This window comes from Papio anubis, chromosome 16 (genome assembly GCF_008728515.1).
Source record: "Papio anubis isolate 15944 chromosome 16, Panubis1.0, whole genome shotgun sequence".
Lineage (NCBI taxonomy): Eukaryota > Metazoa > Chordata > Mammalia > Primates > Cercopithecidae > Papio > Papio anubis.
Genome location: NC_044991.1, coordinates 9,319,453 through 9,334,686, shown reverse-complemented (window position 1 = coordinate 9,334,686; position 15,234 = coordinate 9,319,453). Strand labels below are relative to the sequence as shown.

Below are 15,234 nucleotides of genomic sequence, written 5' to 3'. Positions count from 1 at the left end.
TGAGTCGGTCAACAGGAGCAGTTTAGAGACTGTGGGAGCTCACAGAATGGACAGCTGCAGCTTAGGAGAGCTCCAGGGCCGGCTTCCCACAGGAGATGCGCTTGAGCTGAGTTTTGAAGGAATTTCTAGAACAGGCTGGATGAAGAATGGAGGAAGGGCAGCGAGAACAGCCTGTGCAAAGGCAGGGAGTGTAGCAGAACGGAGCTTTGCCCTGGGAAATGCAGCTTCCACCCAGCAGGCCTCCCAGGGAGTTGGACGAGGCAGGGACCAGCCACAGAGGGTGGAAAGAGGACCTGGCTCCCCTGAGAAGCCCTTGGGCCTGCCGTTGGGAGGTCACTGCCTGCCAGGAAGACCCTGAAGCAGACCAGCTTATTCCACGGCTCTCCAGGAGGCTACCTGTGTGAAGACCCAGGGCCTCAGGCCTGGTGCCTGCAACTTCACCAACCCCCCTCCCTATCCCCCGACAGGGTGCCCCGAGGACACATGGGCCCAGCACCTTTGACCTGCAAATGAAGTTTGTATGTGGCCAGTGCTGGAGGAACGGGCAGGTGGTGGAGCCTGACAAGGACCTCAAGTACTGCAGTGCCAAGGCCCGGCACTGGTGAGTGGGATGCCAGGTGGGGGCTCAGGTGGGATGGGGCCACCCGACCACCACAGGTGTGGAGGCCAACTGAGAGAGGCCAGGACTCTCCACAGAGGTCACACAGCACGCAGGCTGTGCCCTGACCTCTCCCCAACCCTGCTCTGTCCTGCAGCTGGACCAAGGAGCGGCGGGTCCTTCTGGTGATGTCCAAGGCCAAGAGAAAGTGGGTGTCAGTGAGGCCCCTGCCATCCATTCGCAACTTCCCACAGCAATACGATGTGAGTGCTGGGACGGGGGGCTGGGGGGCCCCGAGGAGGCAGCGATGCTTTCCAGCGGGACTCAGAGGCTCTCCCCATGCCCACCCCGCAGCTCTGCATCCATGCACAGAACGGCCGCAAGTGCCAATATGTGGGGAACTGCTCCTTCGCACACAGCCCGGAGGAGAGGGACATGTGGACCTTCATGAAGGAGAACAAGAGTGAGTGGGCAGACGGGGTGGGCGGGCCCTCCCCCAGTGTCTCTTCGGTGCTGGAAGTCTCAACTCACCAGCGGGCCCAAGAGCGTCTGCTGCACCCCCTTTTGCTGCCTGGGCCCTTCTCCGCCAACCCTAGGCCGGGCCCTGTCTGAGGCCAGGCCCTGAAGCCAAGCAGCCCGTCAGCAGGACTTGGGATGCCCATGGCTCCCAAATCAAGTGGGGACCATGGGGCAGAACGGATGGAGAAGCCCCTCAGCAGGTGCCCTGTCCCTGTCCCCTGCCCAGTCCTGGACATGCAGCAGACCTATGACATGTGGCTGAAAAAACACAACCCAGGGAAGCCTGGGGAAGGGACCCCCATCAGTTCTCGGGAAGGGGAGAAGCAGATCCAGATGCCCACAGACTACGCAGACATCATGGTAATGCCCCTGCCCTGCATGCTCGGGGCTGTGCTCGGGGCTGTGGTTTGGGCTGTGGTTTGGGCTGTGCTCGGGGCTGTGCTCAGGACTGTGCTCGGGGCTGTGCTCGGGGCTGTGGTCAGGGCTGTGCGGGGCTGTGGTCGGGGCTGTGCGGGGCTGTGGTCAGGGCTGTGGTCTGAGCCTCACCTGGGAGGGGCAGCCTGGAAGGCCCAGCTGGCCAGTGCTCAGCCTCTCGAGGGAGGTGGTCTGGGCAGAGGTGTGGGGGAGCAGGCACCCACGATGGCTGTGCCCCCAGATGGGCTACCACTGCTGGCTCTGCGGCAAGAACAGCAACAGCAAGAAGCAGTGGCAGCAGCACATCCAGTCTGAGAAGCACAAGGAGAAGGTCTTCACGTCCGACAGTGACGCCAGCGGCTGGGCCTTCCGCTTCCCCATGGGCGAGTTCCGGCTCTGCGACAGGTGCTCCTGGGAGAGCAGGGCCTGGTGGGACATGGGGTGGCCCGAGGAGATGGAGTCTGTGGCCAGCTCTGGCTCGTCTTGGCCTGGAGGTGGTGTGCAGAGGGTGGTGAGGCTTGGCTGTGACTGCAGTCTTGGGGGTGGTGGGGAAGGGTGGATTGGAGGTTTGGGCTCAGACCTATCCAGACCTCTAATTTGCAGCTGTGGGGCAGATCCCAGAGGGGGGTCAAGACACCCAGGTTTTCCCTGAGCTGGGACCCAGCTGCCCAGGGAGAGGCTTGTCTTGGGGGAGGTCAAGTGGCTGGCCTCAGATTGACAGCCCGGGGTGGGAAGGGCGCAGAGCACGGGCAGTGAGCCTCCTGCCACCCACAGGCTCCAGAAGGGCAAAGCCTGCCCAGATGGGGACAAGTGCCGCTGCGCCCATGGACAGGAGGAGCTCAATGAGTGGCTGGATCGGCGCGAGGTGCTGAAGCAGAAGCTGGCCAAGGCTCGCAAGGACATGCTCCTGTGCCCACGGGATGACGACTTTGGCAAATACAACTTCCTGCTGCAAGAGGATGGGGACCCTGCCGGTGCCACCCCAGAAGCCCCTGCTGCTGCTGCTGCCGCCACCACCACCGGGGAGTAGGGCCAGGTGTTGGCCATGGGCGAAGTCCTGGGGTCAGGGGTGGGGTGGGGCCAGAAGGCCTGATAGAAGGGTCAGGGCAGGCCAGCGGGGGTGGGGGGCCGCCCTCATCAGGCAGCCCCCAGCCCCCTGAGGCCCCGTCCATCTTCTCCCCACCTCCGCCCCGGTGTGCGTACCCAGGCGCACATGCTGCAGCCCCCGGAGGCCCCACTGAAACCTGGGCAGCCCTTCCCCCACCCCCATGGCTCTCCTGGTTGAGGAGGGAGGGGCCTGGCTGACCCCTCCAGCTTCAGCCTCCAGCTTTAACTTATGTCTGCTCCTAATGGGGGCCCAAAGCTCAGGGCTGGGGAGCCTGGGGTCCCCACTTGAATCTGCAGCAGGAGAGTCCTTCGCCCTGGCCCGTCCTCATCCCACCCCCTCCCCCTGGGGGCAAATCAGGACACAACAGAGGGCGGAGGCCCCATTAGCTTTAAAATGTAGCCCCAGGATGGAGCTGGGAACACTGTACTGGTCACTTACCCTCTGGGGCCTCAGCTTCCCCTCGGGAAGGCTGGGAGGAGCGGGGCTGGAGGATCTTTGGAGCTTAAGGAGTTCCCGGCCTTTCTCTGATGCCACCACCTGAACCCTACTCCCTCGTGGGCCAGTGAAAATAGACTGTAGGTCCTCAGAGCCTTCAGAGATGATCCAGCCCAAACCCCATTTTGCAGAGAGGAAAACTGAGGCCTAGAAGGGAGGAGTGGTCCGCCCAGGGTCCCAGCACAAGGCAGAGCTGGGATGAAAACAGGGCTCAAAAGACTCAGGGCCAATTATTGGCCGAGCCCACAGTCCCCTCAGCAGGGATGTGACGGTCTCTGAATCGGTGTGCAGCTGGGGTCCCAGGCAGCGCTGCCTGGGGGCTGGGGAAGGGAGGCCCAGAGGAGGGCTGGCCATGTGAGCACCCCATGAAGGGACTGCCCCCTCCCAAGGATGGTCTCTTTGGGTGCAGCAGCAGAGGCTGCCTCCCGACATGCACTCTGGGAAAGGTGGCAGAGGGCAGGACACCATGAGCTCAGGATCTGTGTGGGAGGTGGGAAGGGTGAGGGTCTGGAGAATATGGAGAAAAGGGAGGCTTGACCCCGGGCACCATGGGCCACTCCAGGATGGGACACGGCCCCTCTTTCTTGGGGACCCAGTATGTCCTCTCCTCTAGACCCAGACATACATTTATAACCGTCTGTCCTAGCCCCTCCCTAATCCCTGGCCCTACCAGCTGTCTGGGACTCCAGCGGACCCGCAGCCCCTGCCCCCACTCACCAAGGCCTCCCTCGTCCCTCTCGTCTGACATGTCTGTGTGCACCCCCCTCCTCTCCACCCCACCCTCCACGGGCAGATCCACCCTCCCCTGGTTCCCCAGACATTCCAGAATGCCCCACACCATTGGCACAGGAGTGGGGCAGCCCCGGAAGGAACCACGGATTAGGCTGTAGAGGGGTGAGAAGGAGAGAAGGGACCACCCCACTCTTCTCAAGCAAGGATCGCCAGCGCGCGCTGACGCAGTGATGGGCTGCCCAGGGCTGAAGGGGCCACTGTTCCTCCCACCGCCACTGCCCAGCCTTTCCTAATAATTGTGGCATGCACTCTTTCCTCTTCCCTGCCCCACCCCCTGCCCCCAGGAGGCCAGCACTGCACAGTTTGGGTGCTGGTGGTGTGGCTGTAGAGGAGGGGAGACCACACCCAAGGTGGGGGCTGTGGCTGTGTGTGGCCGTGATGTCGATGATACTTGTTTTCCCTGATCCGTGGTGTTGCAGTCTGTTGTCACCAGCCTTGTTTCTAGTGTGTATATATGTCGCCCCCGTGATGCATATATACACAGGTATTAAATATATCGCTCTATATAATATTATATATGTGTGTGGTATCCAAGGAGTCACTTTTATGAGGGCTAAAGATAAAGAATTTGGCCAGAAAATGCAGCCATCCTTGTGTGATTAGGAGGGTTTCAGGGGCCATCGGGCCATTTGCAAGGTGACAGGGACTGGAGCCATGGCTCAGAGGTGATTCGGGCAGCCAGGGGCAGGAGCCACCCTCCCCAGGCCCAGCTCTGCTAGCGTCCCAGACCAGCCCCATCGATTGCGGAGAGAGTGGGAGTGCTCAGGGAAAGAAGGTGATTTGTATTTGTCTCCCCGCTGAAAGGAACAGGATTCAAGTCCAGAGTTTCCATCTTCAGCCTGTGATCTGTCCAGGGACCCTTGGGATCTGGGGCTCCCTGGCCTGGCCAGAGCTGGAGCCCCCACAGGGTAAGGAAGAGAGGGTGGGAGGCAGAGTATGATGGGGAGGAGGGACAAGAAGGCCCTTTTAATGATGAGGGTAACTATTGCTGTTGTGAGCCTTCTAGGGCCCCTGGCTGGGAGGCTCGGAGGGCTGAGTCTGGACCTGTGTTCCCCGGCAGGCAGGGACAAGGTGGCATGGCAAGCATGGGGGCGGGGTGGGTGGGGAGGGATGCTGCATTTCTCAGCTGGGCAGCCATCAATTTAATGGTCCTTTAAAATGTCTGTGTATTAAAAATTTAAGAATACCACACTTTAATATTAAATATTCATAAGGTCTAGTATCTTGATAATAATGTAGACGTTTTAATAACAATTTTTGTCCTTCTTAAAATAAAATGAAAGAAACTTGCTTCTTTTAGCCTTTGTTCTAGAAAATAAACTTGTGCACTTTGACCTCTGTCCCCGAGGTGTCGCTCCTGTTCCTCCCCACCTGGCACTTATATCCAGGGGCCTTAGCTGCTCTGTCCTCATGGGACAGACCTGGCCCGTGCTAGCTACTCTGAGGAATGCTAAGCATTCCCGGGGTGAGGGGCAGGTCTGTGTCCCTGTGTATACGCGGAGGCCAGCTGACCCCGGCTCCGGCAGCATCTCACTGGCAACGACATGCTGCCACTTGCCACCCTTCCCTGGCTCATCCGCAGCTTGCCTGCTCTCAGCCTTCCACGTGGGGCTGCCAGTGGTGCCCACACTTCCGTACACTTATGCTGCAGTGTGCCCAGCTGGGCTCCAGGGCCCGCCTCTGCCCTTTCTGGAGGCGGCTCTTCCAGGAAGGCGGGGGCCATGCCTATGGTCCCGACCACAACCCTGGCTCCTGTGAACCCAAAGGAGATGGAAGTCACATGGGTCCAGTTTCCTCATCTTTAAAAGGAGCTGGCGGGGGGCCCAGCACCGTGACTTATGCCTGTAATCCCAGCACTTTGGGAGGCCAAAGTGAGCAGATCACCTGAGGTCAGGAGTTTGAGACCCGTCTGGCCAACATGGTGAAAACCCCTCTCTACTAAAAAATACAAAAATTAGCCAGGCATGGTGGCACATGCCTGTAATCCCAGCTACTTGGGAGGTTGAGGCCAGAGAATTGCTTGAATTTGGGAGGCAGAGGTTGCAGTGAGCTGAGATAGGACCACTGCATTCCAGCCTGGGTGACAGAGTGAGACTCCATCTCAAAAATAAATAAATAAAAGGAGCTGATATATTAGATCTGGAGTTCTCAGGGACTCAGTCTGCTGGGGTGGGAGGTACTTCGTCAAAGTTTTTGGATCGTGCGTGGCTGCAGGTGATAGCGGGGGTCTCGTAGGGAGGGACTGCTCATGTCCAAGAGCAAGCTCCCCCCAGACAGCTTTTTTTTTCCCTTTTTTTTTTTTTTGAGACAGAGTTTCACTCTGTCACCCAGGCTGGAGTGCAGTGGCATGACCTCGGCTCACTGCAACCTCCGCCTCCAGGGTTAAAGTGATTCTCCTACCTAGCCTCTTGAGTAGTTGGGACTACAGGCGCCCACTACCATGCCCAGCTAATTTCTGTATTTTTGGTAGAGATAGGGTTTCATCATGTTGGCCAGGCTGGTCTTGAACTCCTGACCTCAAGTGATCCACCTGTCGCCTTGGCCTCCCAAAATGCTGGGATTACAGGCATGAGCCACCATGCCCGGCTTCCCAGACAGCTTTAAACTGCAGTGTGGAGTGGACGGACAGAGGTTCAGGACCAGAGAATTGCCTGAAGACATTGGGCCAGGTATGCAGTAGATGCTCAGATGTTTGATAAATGATGGCGCGAGGAACAAAAGCAGCCAGCTTTATTGAGCATCTTGTTTGCAGCAGGTACTGTGCAGACAGTACATCCGCCCCTCACAGCAGCCCTGGAAGTTTGCTGTCCATGTTTATAGCCCAGAGAGTTTCAGCGAAGGTTCCAAAGACTCTCAGGAAGGAGGCAGAAAAAAGATCGAGAACCACTGGGAACTGGGTATCGGCAAATATCCCTTCAGCCCTGACATTCTGGAATTCACAGCACTTCTGGATACACTGTGAAAAACCAAAGTGCCGTGGCAAAGCAGAGTTCCCAGAAGAAAAATACAGACTCATCTTTAGGCTGCAGAGATCGTGTGCCTGCATCAAGACCTTCCCTGGGTGACTCGCTCCTGTAATCCTGCCTTGGGAGATCAAGGCAGAAGGATCACTTGAGGCCAGGAGCTTGAGACCAGCCTGAGCAACAGTAAAACCGTATCTCTACAAAAAAAATAAAATGTAAAATGAGCTGGGCATGGTGGTCCACACCTGTGGTCCTAGCTACTTGGGAGGCTGAAGTGGAAGGCTGGCTTGAGCCCAGGAGGTTGAGGCTGCAGTAAGTCATGATCACAGCACTGTCTCCCAGCGTGGGAGACAGAGCAAGATCCTGTCTCAAAAAAATAAATAAAATAAAGGAACAATTAGAGTAAGACAAGCAGAGGCCAGGCGCGGTGGCTCACGCTTGTAATCCCAGCACTTTGGGAGGCCGAGGTGGGTGGATCACGAGATCAGGAGTTCCAGACCAGCCTGGCCAACATAGTGAAACCTCGTCTCTACTAAAAATACAAAAATTAGCTGGGTGTGGTGGCACACGCCTGTAGTTCCAGCTACTCGAGAGGCTGACGTGGGAGAGCCACTTGAACCCAGGAGGCAGAGGTTGCAGTGAGCTGAGACCATGCCATTGCACTCCAGCCTGAGTGACAGAGTGAGACTCTGTCTTAAAAAAAAAAAAAAAAAAAAAAGACAAGCAGGACTTCAACACACCTAGTGGAATAAATTTGTAAATTCTTGTCAATTCCCTTAAATTCTGTTCTGGTCCTCATGTGACTCAGATTGGTAAACATCAACTGAGCACCCAGTCCATCCCAGATCCAGGAAATACAAGATTACTTAAGAAACTGCTTCCCCTTCAATTCAGTCAGTGCTAAAAGGACCGACTTAACAGAGGACTGTAGAATGATGTGATCTGGGTGACAGGGGGGAGACACTCAGGGTACCAGGGGAGGTACCTCATCCAGGCTCAGGAGCCAGGGAGGACTTCCTGGAGGAGGTGAAACTGGAATTGAAGCTTTAAAAAGATTCATCACTGTAATCCATGTCACTTACTGTTCTGCATCTTTCTTTCTCTCTTAATTTTTACTTCACATGTGCAGTTCCATGCACCCGTGTCACCTGGGTATTTATGGTCAGTAGCTGATATTCGTCCTATCGATGAGTCAGAGCTGGCTTCAGCACCTCCCAGTTACTGAACGCAGGCCTATGTCTGGTCTTCTACAAAAAAAAAAAAAAATGTAAAATTAGCTGGGCATGGTGGTCCACACCTGTGGTCCTAGCTACTTGGGAGGCTGAGGTGGAAGGTTGGCTTGAGCCCAGGAGGTTGAGGCTGCAGTAAGTCATGATCAGTAAGTCTGTGAGTAGGGGCCTCAGTGAACACGACCAACACAGTGCACCAGCTGCCTCAGCTCTGAACCTTTCCAGAGAAAGCCCTTAACAGTTCTGCAAAGAACTGCATCCATCTGTCCCCACACCTGGAAGCCCTTTGCAGCCTCCCTGGGAAATATGCCCCGGTCCGCAGGAAAACGCAGCCAGAGCCACTGGACCTGCTCAATTGATGATCAGTAAGATTATGCCAGCCTCTTCTGGCACCTTCGTTTTGGACCTAGAAGTGAATATGCGCTGCTGGTCAAGGAGGGGACGAGGCACAGGGAACATATTCTTTTTTTTTTTAATTTTTTGAGACAGAGTCTTGCTCTTGTCGCCCACGCTGGAGTGCAGTGGTGTGATCTCGGCTCACTGCAAGCTCTGCCTCCCAGCTTCAAGTGATTCTCCTGCCTCAGCCTCCCAAGTAGCTGGGATTACAGGCACATGCCACCACACTAAGCTAATTTTTGTGTTTTTGGTAGAGACAGGGTTTCTCCATGTTGGCCAGGCTGGTCAAGAATTCCTGACCTCAGGTGATCTGCGCACCTCGGCCTCCCAAAGTGCTGGGATTACAGGAGTGAGCCACTGTGCCTGGCTGAGAACGTATTCTTGGTTTTTTTTGGTTTTGTTTTTGTTTTTTTTTGAGACGGAGTCTTGCTTTGTCACCCAGGCTGGAGTGCAGTGGCACGATCTCCACTCACTGCAAGCTCTGCTTCCCGGGTTCACACCATTCTCCTGCCTCAGCCTCCCGTGTAGCTGGGACTACAGGCGCCCGCCACCACGCCCGGCTCATTTTTTTTTTAATGTATTTTTAGTAGAGATAGGGTTTCACCATGTTAGCCAGGATGGTCTCGAGCTCCTGACCTCGTGATCCGCCCGTCTTGGCCTCCCAAAGTGCTGGAATTACAAGCGTGAGCCACCGCACCCGGCCGAGAACGTATTCTTGATAAAGTTCTCCCTCAGCCCGGCCTCTCAGCTGCACAAGGCGTTAGATGTTCTTTTTTTTTTTTTTTTTTTTTTTTTTTTGAGACGGAGTCTCGCCCTGTCGCCCAGGCTGGAGTGCAGTGGCCGGATCTCAGCTCACTGCAAGCTCCGCCTCCCGGGTTCACGCCATTCTCCTGCCTCAGCCTCCCGAGTAGCTGGGACTACAGGCGCCTGCCACATCGCCCGGCTAGTTTTTTGTATTTTTTTTTTTAGTAGAGACGGGGTTTCACCGTGTTAGCCAGGATGGTCTCGATCTCCTGACCTCGTGATCCGCCCGTCTCGGCCTCCCAAAGTGCTGGGATTACAGGCTTGAGCCACCGCGCCCGGCCAGATGTTCTTATGGGGCCACTGTGACTCTGACTCCGGACTCCTGTCTGGCATTACAGCTCCCCTGCAGAGACATAGCTGTAGGCACAAAGAACACCACACTCCTAGTGAACTAGGGGTAAATACAGTTGATGAAAACTCAAGCACAGGGCATGGGATGGGCTCAGTGGCATTGATAAGGACACCAACAGACCTCAGACCATCTGCAGTGGACATCAGACACCTGAGCTAGGAAGTCCAAGAAGGGCAGACAATCCCAATACTCCCAGCATGTGGCCCCCATCCAAAGGTCTCTAGGTATGTATATGGCCTTCCCTTCCCACTACCTCTTGCCTCCCTGGCTGCCTGGCCCAGCAACCCACTGGTGTGGTCCCTGTCTGACCTAGGGGATGCTGCCAGCTGGACACTGTGAGTGCTGACTGGGGGCTGCCAATATGGACTCCCAGTGGTGTGAAAGTTCTCTAAGGATAGGGAGTTGCCTGGCTGGGTATGTTATTAAACTTTGAATTCCTCGTGGGGTTTAGGCTGGTGCCAGGTATGTGATAAGCACTCATTCATGGTCTCAGAGGCTTAGGACATTTGCACATTAAAAGGAGCCTGCAGAGGCCAGCGCAATGGCTCACACCTGTAATCCCAGCACTTTGGGAGGCTGAAGTGGGTGGATTACATGAGGTCAGGAGTTCCAGACCAGCCTGACCAACATGGAGAAACCCTGTCTCTACTCAAAACACAAAATTAGTCAGGCACAGTGGCACATGCCTGTAATCCCAGCTACTTAGAAGGCTGAGGCAGGAGAATTGCTTGAACCTGGGAGGCGGAGGTTGCGGTGAGCCGAGATCACGCCATTGCACTCCAGGCTGGGCAACGAGAGCTAAACTCCACCTCAAAAAAAAAAAAAAGGGAGCCTGCAGAGAGCTCACAGGAATGAATCTCCAAGAGAAACACGTCTTGCAGCAGGTGGGTATGTTTGAGAAACACAGGGTGCTTCGTATTCCTTTTGAGATCGTACTGATGGACACTTGCCCACTCCACCTTTGTGATAAGCAGTCTTGCACTCAGGAGAATTCCTGGGCCAAGGAATGCTGAATGTGGCAGCCCAGCCTGAGTCTGCCCCTTCCTGCAAATCACAGGTCAGCTGGGGGCCTGCACACCAGGCCCACTCTCACCCTTACCTTCACTCCCAGGGTTGCAGAGCAAGCGGCACTGGCCAGGGGTCTGGCTGGAAACAGAGCAGTAAGGGGGTCTCTCCTTTGTAGTCACAAAACTCTCTGCTGGTCAAAACACACAACTCTGCAAAATTAAATGTTTTTTGTGTGTGTTATAAATATATACATATATATATGCTTACTTTTTTTTTTTTTTTTTTTTTTGTGAAAAAAGGTTCCCCTTTTTTCCCCCGGGCGGGCGGGGGGTGGCCGGTTCTCAGCTCACTGCCAGCTCCGCCTCCCGGGTTTACACCATTCTCCTGCCTCAGCCTCCCGAGTAGCTGGGACTACAGGCGCCCGCCACCTTGCCCAGCTAGTTTTTTGTATTTTTTAGTAGAGACGAGGTTTCACCGTGTTAGCCAGGATGGTCTCGATCTCCTGACCTGGTGATCCGCCCGTCTCGGCCTCCCAAAGTGCTGGGATTACAGGCTTCAGCCACCGCGCCTGGCTATATATGCTTACTTTTGCATAAAGAAACATTGGGGTATGAGAACGAGGGACAGGAATAGAAAGGACATTTCTAAAGAATACTTCACTGAGGCCGGGCACGGTGGCTCACGCCTATCCCAGCACTTTGGGAGGCCGAGGAGGGTGGATCACCTGAGGTCAGGAGTTTGAAACCAGCCTGGCCAACGATGTGAAACCCTGCCTCTACTAATAATACAAAAATCAGCCAGGCGTAATGGTGCGTGCCTGTAATTACAGCTACTCGGGAGGCTGAGGCAGGAGCCTGGTAGGCAGAGGTTGCAGTGAGCTGAAATCCTGCTACTGTACTGCAGCCTGGGCAACAGAACGAAACCGTGTCTCTAAATAAACAAATAAACAAACCTTATCAGAGGTTTTGAGCTTTGAGCCACGTACTGTTTTTTGTATTCAAAAGTTAAAATTAATTTTTAATTAATTTGGGAAAGAGCATAATTTGGGGTGGGTCATTAGGGAGGGAGGGAAGGTAATTAGCGGATAAGCTGGGATCATGGGGAAAGGAAGAAGCCAGAAGGGGCTCCTGGAGTATTTTTGATTCTGTACAAAATGGAATTTTGGGAAACAACAAAGGACTGCTTAGAAACCAGCTACAGGCTGACCGGGTGCGGTAGCTCAGCCTGTAATCCCAGCACTGTGGGAGGCCGAGGCGGGCGGATTATCTGAGATCAGGAGTTCGAGACCAGCCTGGCCAACATGGTGAAACCCTGTCTCTACTAAAAACTACAAAAATTAGCTGGACGTGGTGGCAGGTGCCTTAATCCCAGCTACTTGGGAGGCAGAGGTAGGAGAATCATTTGGACCCGGGAGGTGGAGGTTGCAGTGGGCCAAGATAAAGTCATTGCACTCAAACCTAGGGGACAAGAGCGAGACTTCTCTCAAAAAAAAAAAAAGGAAGGAAAAAGAAAAGCCAGCTACAGGCCAGGGGCAGTGTTCACACCTGTAATCCCAGGACTTTGGGAGGCCAAGACCGAAGGATGGCTTGAACCCAGGATTTGAGACCAGCCTGGGCAACAGTGAGCCCCTGTGTTTACATAAGAAAAGAAAGTCCAGTGGGGCAGCATGCACCTCATGCACCTATAGTCCCAGCTACTTGCAAGCATAACGCAGTGAGCCATGAGCCCACCACTGCACTTCAGCCTGAGCAACAAAGACCCTATCTCAGAAAAAAAAAAAAAAAAAAAAAAAATCTGCTACCATGCAGAAAACCAAACATTTACTGCAGCCCACCTGGAGCTTCAGAGCCATAGAACTAGAGCTGAACAGCACCTTAGAGGTCGCTACATTAGGTGGTTCGGCAACTGAGACCCAGAGTTGCTGCTAAGCTTGCTCAAGATCCCACATCAATGTATGGCAGAATCGAGAACCTGGCATCCCCTGACAAGTCTGGCTTTGCTCTGATGCTGGTCTGAGGTGGACGATGACATCCAGAACCTTGGCTTCACCCACACATCCAAGTAACCCGAAGACCACAGGGGCCAGCGTCCTGCTGGGAAGGTATGAGAGGGGACCACAGCAAACAGCCAATTGGCACCTTAAGTCCCCACGATGACTGGGAAGCAGGGATTCCTTATCCACGACAAGCCTGAAGCAGGCTGGCAGAGCTGCCCCCCTTTCAGTGGTGCCTGGTCTCCTGGCACCTGCCCCTTTTCCCCTCTCCCCTGAAGACCAAAGAACCTCAGGCAGTAGGTTTTGTCACTTCCTTTTGGGGAACAGGCTTCAGGCTGTGTAGAGGGTATAAAGCCCCAGTTATGTATGCCACATATACACTGGCGTGCCTTGTAGGGTAAACGTGCAGGGCATAAACACAGCATCAAAACATGCCACAAGCCCTTGAGGCTCACGAGCTCATAGGAGAAGGCATGATGCCCACCCGCGTCCCTGCATCTGCCAACACAGGGTATCTTGTGCTGGGCTGCCTGAGGTGCTGTCCTTGCCTGTCATCCTCCTTTTCTCTTGCAGCCTCAGGTCCCAGCCCGGGATGGTTTCCACTGCGTGCCTGGGCCTCCAGGGCTCCTCCGTGCCGATGCATGCTTGCTGTGGGCGTGGAGCTTACCATTCTCACCTGGCAGCCCCAGTTATGGCTCCCAGCCTGGGGGAGAACTTCCCTTTCCAAAGTTAGATAACAGGCTGAGCTCTCTGTCAGAGGATTGGCGCGACAGCTCCACGTGCTGCAGCTGGCGCAGGGCCAGGCCCGCCCTGCCAAGCAGCGGGAAGGGAAGGCCTGGCTGCAGCCGGAGCTGGCAGGTGGCCAAGCCGGGGGTGGACGGGCGGGCCGGGACTGGTGCTGGCCATTGGCTGCCTCAAGGCTCCCACCCCGCCTGCCTCCCCTTAGCCTGCGGCTTTGGCCGGCCCCTGCCTCTCCAGCTGCTTCTGAACTCCCTGGAGCAAGCACCTCCTGCTGGGCTGTGTGAGCTGCGACCGGTTCCCAGTGGCCCCTGCCATGGACATGCCTGAGGTCCTCAAGTCCCTGCTGGAGCACTCTCTGCCTTGGCCAGAGAAGAGAACAGGTAGGAGCGCAGGTGACCGGCAATGGCTGGCTGCCCAGGTACTCGAGGGTGTGAGGGGGCAGCCACAAGCACAGTGGCAGGACAGGCATCTCCAAGCCAGGGAGGGTCCCGGTAGTGGTGTGCCCTTGGTCTCAGGGTGCAGAGTGCGGAGAGGGGTTCGAAGAGGCATATGTCACACCGGCTCGGGGACTGTTTCCTAGGCCTGCCGGATTTTGGGAAGCCATGGCCAGTGTGTGGCCACTGACAGGTGCTGTGCTCATGTGGGACCAGGACAGGACAGGACAAGACAGGACAGGACGGGGGTCCCGTTGAAAGAATCTGGCTGGACGCTGACTGCTTATGAAGCTCCCTCCCGCTGTACGCTGGGGGTGGCAGAGTGGCAGGGACTGTGGATTTGGGGAGCAGAAGCCTGGGTCTGAAGCAGAGGCTTTCCTTGGTGCGCCTGCTGCAGCTCCCGCTTGCCGGAGGGCTGAACTCATGGATGGGATGGAAGCTGTTATGTAACAGGACCACAAGGCTCGAAGCCCTGCGTTCCTAGGATACCACAGGCAAAACACGCGCGAGGGAGGAGAGAGGAGGGCGTGGACCACGGGGCAGACCTGGTGGCCAGCACCAGTTGTCTCCTGAGTCCTGCCTGGGAACCCCACGGCCAGATTAGTTTGGGAGAGAATCCTGATAAATCTCTCTCCAAATCTCTTCTGTTCCCAGACTTCAGGGGTCACCCCCAGGTCCCCAGGGCTCCAACTCCTCCTTGCCTTTACAGGGGCCCATTGGCCTCTGCTGCCTGAGTCTGACTTGGGTGCCTGGGGTGTCCTCTCAGGGGACCTTTCTCAGGCCTCCCTCTCATCCTGCTGTGCCAGCACCTGCTACCTAGCATCACCAGGTGGCCCTGGTGGTCCCTGCAGGACTTCCTTCCACAGGATGCTCTCAGCCCATTCCCAAACCAGAGCCAGGAGACAGACCCCACAGCCCCTGGCCTCCCTTCACCCCTCTGGCACCGGGTGTGGGTTTGCTTGCGCTAAACCAGGAAAGGAGGGTCAACAGGTTCTGTTCCTAAGGACACACTGCCCGAATGGGGAAGGGGGTTCTGGGAGCTCAGGGCAGGGGCTCCCGAGCTCTCGCCTGCAGCTCTGGGCTCAGGCCCCTCCAATCACACCCCATACTGCCAAATGCTGGGACACTCCAGGCCACCCTCCAAGATGAGTGTCACAGAAGGCGCTCCTCGGGCCTCCTAGCACTGGGGACACCAGTTGTTCACCAGGAGAAGGCCACCTCCTCAGGGAAGCCCTCTGCAACTCAGCCCGAGGGATCTGCCCCCGTTTGGAGTCCACACCCACAAACAAGCCATAGCTGACTTTTTTGGCATCTCTGAGTGGCCTGTGAGGGTTGGCAGAGCTGAGCACCTATCCAAAAGCTAAGGTGGACAGTCCCCTCCTTGTTCC

The 15,234-nt window shown here is 55.9% G+C and overlaps 2 protein-coding genes across 4 annotated transcripts in view; both read left to right on the top strand.

Moving 5' to 3' along the window:
* The window catches only part of ZC3H7B (zinc finger CCCH-type containing 7B), a 64,292-nt gene extending 59,032 nt beyond the window's left edge, over positions 1 to 5,260 (top strand). For all 3 annotated transcript variants that reach the window (XM_021921598.2, XM_021921599.2, XM_003905600.5), the window contains 6 exons: positions 468 to 601; positions 756 to 861; positions 953 to 1,061; positions 1,344 to 1,477; positions 1,773 to 1,936; positions 2,306 to 5,260. In XM_021921598.2, coding sequence (XP_021777290.1) covers positions 468 to 601; positions 756 to 861; positions 953 to 1,061; positions 1,344 to 1,477; positions 1,773 to 1,936; positions 2,306 to 2,561 — 903 coding nt within the window. In that variant the 3' untranslated portion in view covers positions 2,562 to 5,260. The remainder of the gene's footprint in view (positions 1 to 467; positions 602 to 755; positions 862 to 952; positions 1,062 to 1,343; positions 1,478 to 1,772; positions 1,937 to 2,305) is intronic.
* Positions 5,261 to 13,525: 8,265 nt separating this feature from the next.
* The window catches only part of TEF (TEF transcription factor, PAR bZIP family member), a 30,514-nt gene continuing 28,805 nt past the window's right edge, over positions 13,526 to 15,234 (top strand). Inside the window, exon 1 of the mRNA XM_009217383.2 lies at positions 13,526 to 13,792. Within this exon, the coding sequence (XP_009215647.1) occupies positions 13,726 to 13,792 (67 nt within the window). The 5' untranslated portion in view covers positions 13,526 to 13,725. The remainder of the gene's footprint in view (positions 13,793 to 15,234) is intronic.